The sequence below is a fragment of the Chiloscyllium plagiosum genome, chromosome 4, assembly GCF_004010195.1.
Source record: "Chiloscyllium plagiosum isolate BGI_BamShark_2017 chromosome 4, ASM401019v2, whole genome shotgun sequence".
Lineage (NCBI taxonomy): Eukaryota > Metazoa > Chordata > Chondrichthyes > Orectolobiformes > Hemiscylliidae > Chiloscyllium > Chiloscyllium plagiosum.
Genome location: NC_057713.1, coordinates 96,757,078 through 96,763,388, shown reverse-complemented (window position 1 = coordinate 96,763,388; position 6,311 = coordinate 96,757,078). Strand labels below are relative to the sequence as shown.

General features: G+C 40.8%; 1 protein-coding gene across 1 annotated transcript in view; it reads right to left on the bottom strand.

Annotated features, from left to right (window-relative positions):
• LOC122549223 (ATPase family AAA domain-containing protein 2-like) overlaps nt 1-4,595 on the bottom strand; it is a 61,160-nt gene extending 56,565 nt beyond the window's left edge. Inside the window, exons 1-5 of the mRNA XM_043688664.1 lie at nt 4,567-4,595; nt 3,995-4,134; nt 3,719-3,762; nt 2,339-2,507; nt 2,144-2,252 (exon numbers count right to left, since the gene is read on the bottom strand). Of these exons, the coding sequence (XP_043544599.1) occupies nt 2,144-2,252; nt 2,339-2,507; nt 3,719-3,762; nt 3,995-4,017 (345 nt within the window). The 5' untranslated portion in view covers nt 4,018-4,134; nt 4,567-4,595. The remainder of the gene's footprint in view (nt 1-2,143; nt 2,253-2,338; nt 2,508-3,718; nt 3,763-3,994; nt 4,135-4,566) is intronic.
• Nucleotides 4,596-6,311: the final 1,716 nt, after the last annotated feature.

Here is a 6,311-nt window from a genome sequence, read left to right as displayed (position 1 = left end):
TGTTGTTTCCTCCGGTGTTTATAGTGGTCTGTCCCTGCCGCTTCCGGTTGTCAGTTTCAGCTGTCCTCTTTAGTGGTTGGTATATTGGGTCCAGGTCGATGTGTTTGTTGATGGAGTTTGTGGATGAATGCCATGCCTCTAGGAATTCCCTGGCTGTTCTCTGTCTGGCTTGCCCTATGATAGTAGTGTTGTCCCAGTCGAATTCATGTTGCTTGTTGTCTGCGTGTGTGGCTACTAAGGATAGCTGGTCGTGTCGTTTCGTGGCTAGTTGATGTTCATGTATGCGGATTGTTAGCTGTCAAAGAAGCGCTTCGCAGGAGGCTCCCAAGCACTGATGATGTCGCCTAGCCAGGGGACGAAACGTTTGCAACAAAAACTTCCAGCTCGGCGAACAGAACCACAACAGGTTTACAAAATTATGAGGGGCATGGATAGAGTAAATAGTCTTTTCCCTGGGGTCGGGAAAAGAGGGCATAGGTTTAGGGTGAGAGGGGAAAGACATAAAAGAGACCTAAGGGGCAACTTTTTCACGTAGAGGGTGGTACGTGTATGACATGTGCTGCCAGAGGAAGTGGTGGAGGCTGGTACAATTGCAACATTTAAGAGGCATTTGGATGGATATATGAATAGGATTGGTTTGGAGGGATATGGGCCGGGTGCTGACAGATGGGGCTAGATTGGGTTGGGATATCTGGTCGACATGGACGGGTTGGACCAAAGGGTCTGTTTCTATGCTGTACATCTCTATGACTCTAAGTGTGCATTTTGGCAGGAAGAACAAAAAAGCACAGAGCATTACTTAAACAGAGAATGGCTGCATAACATCGTTGCACAGAGAGATTTAGGTATCCTGCTACATGAAAAACAAAAAGCATTAGTATGCAGGTACTGTATGTAAATTAAGATTATTGACAAGGAGAGTTGCAGTTTTGGTCTCCTTATTTAGTTTTATTTAAGTACATGAGACTCGGGTCAGAGGTTTACTAGATTGATATCCAGAACAAGATGGTTGTCTTAGGAAGAAATGTTTTGTAGGCTGGCTTGTTTCCATTAGAGTTTAGAAACGTGAGGGGTGACTTGATTGAAGTGTCAAAGATCTTGAATATTCTTTACAAGATGGGCATAAAATGATCATTTTAGAACAAAGGGAAAACAAATTATCCTTTCAGGACAGTAATGAGTAGAATGTTTTTCCTCTCAGGAGGGCTATGCAACTTTAGAACACTGCCTCAGAAGTCAGAGTCATTATCTATGTATGTATGGAAAATAGTTAAAGTCTTGTAAGGCAGGAGAATCAAGGTTTTTTTTTGGAGTGTGGGGTATCAAAGGTAGATGGGAATGTAAAATTTGAAAAACCAACCAGCATGAGCTTATAGATCAGTGGAGCAGGCTGCAGAAGCCTAATTTTGCTCCTATTCCACGCCCATATGTTCCAAGTTTTTGTATGTGTCATTCAGTTGGTTCCCTTTCCCCCCTAAATAACTATCATGTCCAATTTATCAATACATCAATCAGGCAAAAGTTCAAAAGTTTGAGAGAAGATTTGTAGCTCGGGTGCTCATTGTTGTGGTTCTGTTCGCTGAGCTGGGAATTTGTGTTGCAGACGTTTCATCCCCTGTCTAGGTGACATCCTCAGTGCTTGAGAGCCTCCTGTGAAGCACTTCTGTGATCTTTCCTCCGGCATTTATAGTGGTTTGTCTCTGCCGCTTCCGATTGTCAGTTCCAGCTGTCCGTTGCAGTGGTCGGTATAGTGGGTCCAGGTCGATGAGCTTATTGACTGAATCTGTGGATGAGTGCCATGCCTCTAGGAATTCCCTGGCTGTTCTGTTTGGCTTGTCCTATAATAGTGGTGTTGTCCCAATCGAACCCATGTTGCCTGTCATCTTAGTGTGTGGCTACTAAGGATAGCTGGTCGTGTCGTTTCGTGGCTATATGGTGTTCATGGATGCAGATCATTAGCTGTCTTCCTGTGAAGAGCTTCATAGGAGGCTCCCAAGCACTGAAGATGTCACCTAGACAGGGGACGAAACGTCTGCAACACAAATTCCCAGCTCAGCGAACAGAACCACAACAGGCAAAAGTTCAATCTGGTCTCATTCAGACAGTTACAAGTTACATTTCAAATACTTAAATACAGGCTTACTTCATCATCTTCTGTATCATTAAGGTCTCTTAAATCCTTTAATTCTCTCATTCTTTGACGACGCAGTTTCTTCATATCATCCATTTTCTGTAAAACAGCTTCAGCAGTACTGTCCAATAAACGTTTCCAGGTTAGATTCCAGTAATGCGTTAGAGACATTAATTATTGAATCATGACCCTTTCCCTCATACTTACTTTGTTATTAATTTATCAAAGAGTACAGATTGGTTTAGTGTACTGTAGCGATTTCTTCGAAGTCTACAACTACGGCGCACTTCTGTGTCAGCACCTTCACACACTCTGTCATCAACTTCCATTTCAACTCTGTTACTACGACGTGATCCTGCACACGCAGGTGCATTCACTAGAGAGGACATGACCATTATGTTACAAAGGAAAATATGACTACACAACTTAATGTCACACTTTGCTTCCCTGGTTGATTCAAGATGGTTTTGCAACATACATATAGTATCGATAGCATAGCAAATGGTCATTTTGTCAGTCAAGCTGATGTTTCACCCAAACACTATTCTTAACCATTAAAGGAGGTTTCTCACAAATTCCCAGTTCATGGCCCCTCAATCTGGTCTCACCCAACAAATGGAAAATCTTTCTTATTGTACCCCATCACATTTTTTTCATAATCTGAAAGACTTCTACCAAGCCTCTTACCTGTCTAGTACAGAATAATAACCAACAAACAATAAGCAAATTGACTCCCAGTTGAACTGCTAACCTTGCATCCTCTCTCAAAAAGATGCTGTGATATTGGTCTCCTCTTCAGTTTCTACCACTCATATCCTCAATCACATTTCGTGATCTCTAATTTTGCTATTTCAATTGTTTCTGACTGACCTCCTATCCATGAATTTAAACAAGCTCACCTCATACAAAATTCTGTTGCCCAAATCCCAACCCAGAACAAGTTCCTTTCATTCATTTGCCTACATTGTTTGCTCGTCCACCAAAAGTAGACATTTAAAATTGAGTGTTCAAATCGCTCTATGATCATGGCTTGGCGCACTTGAAATATTTTCCAACCTTCTGCCAAATATGGTCCTCCTACACTCACCCCATCTCATTTTGTGCTAGCAACAGCAGTTACCTAGGCTGCAAATGTTGGAAATTCCTCTATTTGCCTCACTTCTCCATTGAGGACATTCAGTGCTTTGAACAAGATATTAGTCATCCGAACCTATCTGCTTCATCGGCTTACTGTCAAACATGGTCTGATTACACTGCTGTGAAATGGCTTTGGAATATTTCCTATGTTATAGACATTTAATAAATGCACACTGCTGGTGTTCTTTATGATCCAGAATTGACCCCAATTATTCAACAGTATCACTCAGTGTCTTTAGGATAATAGATAGAATTTAATTGACAAAACAGTTGGCAGCAAGCCCAAACCCAATTACTAAATTTTCAGCATTATTTGTGCACAGTACACGTTTCACACAAAGATTTCATTCTCCTAATAAGTTTTATTTTAGCAATGATCCCAGCAGAGTTAAAATACCTCCACCTGAGCAACACATTAGTGAAAGAAAATGATTTTAAAAATTGATGTACCTTCTTTGTCATTATTTTTGTTGACGTGCTGTCTAACAGATTGCCTGCAGAGAAGAGTGATTAAATAGAAGTGAAAAATTACACATTCTTGGGGTTTTCTGAACTTGAATAACTGCATTGTATATCAGTAGCAAAGAAACAAAATGGCGCTCTCTGGTGGCAACAAATACATTCCAAAAGTTGCAACACAAAAACAACTGAACTATAAACAGTACAATGCACGTAAATCATAGTACCTCAAAAGCATAAACACAATGTATACAGCCAACATTTTACCTGGTAAAATGTCGTAATTTCATCCCATTGTCATTACAGCTCGAATCTAAGGTTGTGTCAGTTTGCAATCGACTTTTCCTTTTCAAAACAGGAGACAGATTACCATTGCAGTTTTCCTTCACACCATTGGACAAGTAACTCTAGAGTGAAAGAATTACATTGAATACCGGATGATATTCATAAAATTTTGACAGATATCTGTTACCAGACAGGCTAATATTTATCCTACGAATCTAGAATGGCTTGAAACTAAGAAATAATTCATGAACAGCAAGTCCAGAAAGTAGGGATGAGAGTTTTTACATTTTGTTCTCAGTTCTTTAAGTCTCTAGCACATGTAAAACCATCACCCCATTGCACAGAGATCCTGTAATTTTTACCAATACATCAGCATTGTCATGTTTCAAAACTATTTTTACAAAAAGCATTTGGAGAAATTTTTTTTCTGACATTTGGCTCTGGGGAAAACAATTTTTAATCTTTTAAGAATGCACTGATTTGTAAACCAAAGCTTAACTTAATTGGACTCCTTAACCTTTCTGCCAATTTCATTTACTTTAACTCAACCAAACCTCAGCTTTCTGTAAAGTAGGCTGCACTGTTCAAGTCCTGTTCACCGACGATCCCTGCTTGCTTAACTACCTTGTTTCCAAGTCAAACAATATTGCAATTGAACATTTCTGACTTGTTTTCATACTCCTCCATTGCATCATAACATCTTACCGTTCATCTCCTATTGCCTCAAAACCAAACATGTGGTTCTATCTATGAAGTGTTAATGGAAAAGACAAAAATAATTCTTGTTTTTGAATGAGAATCTGTCACACAAAAAGATGTGACTGATCAGATATTGTAGGAATATCCCTGGGCTGAGAGAATTAGTCAAAGGGAATTATCAAATAAAGGAATCCACTAACCCACAGTTGTACAGCATGCTCAATATTTACTTTGTTATGCAGAGATTTGGGCCTAGATATTAGGAACAATGGCAAAATCTTGAACCTGCTGCATGATTAAACTCATTTGTGCATGTGATGAGATAATCAGCAAAATATTAAAACTTCACAATTGTTCAACTTCTTGCTTGCAATCATGTTTAAAGGAAGTAACCAGAGACAAAACTTCAGGTATTAATATTGGGTTCAATTCAGGGAAACGTTCCAAAATGTGATTCCATCAAAGCTACAAAAAGGCAATATTCAGTGGACTCCTGTATGTTGATGCCTGTGTCCTGTGATCATACTACGACAGACCCAGAGTATGGTGAATTAATTCTTAAGGGCTGACAAAAATCTTGGTCTTGAAATCAGTTTTCAAAGACTGTGGTTAGATTTCATCTGGAGCCTGGCGAACACAAACACCAGACATAATCATTGATAGCACCTACTTCAAGGCTGTGGAAAATTTTGCAAATTGGTAAAGCACTCTCTAGGGATGCTACGACTGAAGTTTTTGCATAAATTTGGAAAGGACATGTGGGGTTGGAGGCCGAGGGGTAACCTTTTAGAGGTTAATAAATAACAAGGGGCATGGATAGGGTAAAAAGACAAGGCTTAGAGAGAGGGGGGAAAGATATAAAAGGGACCTAAAGGGCAACTTTTTCACTCGGAGTGCACAGAATGAGCTGCCAGAGGAAGTGGTGGAGGCTGGTGCAATTACAATTTTTAAAAAGCTATCGGAATGGGTATATGAAAAGGAAGGGTTTAGAGGGATATGGGCCAAGTAATAGCAAATGGAACTAGATTAATTCAGGATATCTGGTTGGCATGGACGAGTTAGACTGAAAAGTCTGTTTTCATACTGTATATCTTTCTAACTCTATGGCCTATGGCCAACTCCAATATTACACCATCAAGGAGAAACTGAAGACTGCAGATGCTGGAGATCAGAGCTGAAAATGTGTTGCTGGAAAAGCGCAGAGGTCAGGCAGCATCCAAGGAACAGGAGAATCGACGTTTCGGGCATAAGCCCTTCCTCAGGAATAAGGAAAGTGTGTCCAGCAGGCCAAGACAAAAGGTAGGGAGGGGGGACTTGGGGAAGGGGCGTTGGAAATGCGATAGGTGGAAGGAGGTCAAGGTGAGGGTGATAGGCCAGAGTGGGGTGGTGACGGAGAGGTCAGGAAGAAGATTGCAGGTTAGGAAGGCGGTGCTGAGTTCGAGGGATTTGACTGAGACAAGGTGCGGGGAGGGGAAATGAGGAAACTGGAGAAATCTGAGTTCATCCCTTGTGGTTGGAGGGTTCCTAGGCCGAAGATGAGGCGCTCTTCCTCCAACCGTCATGTTGCTATGGTCTGGTGATGGAGGAGTCCAAGGACCTG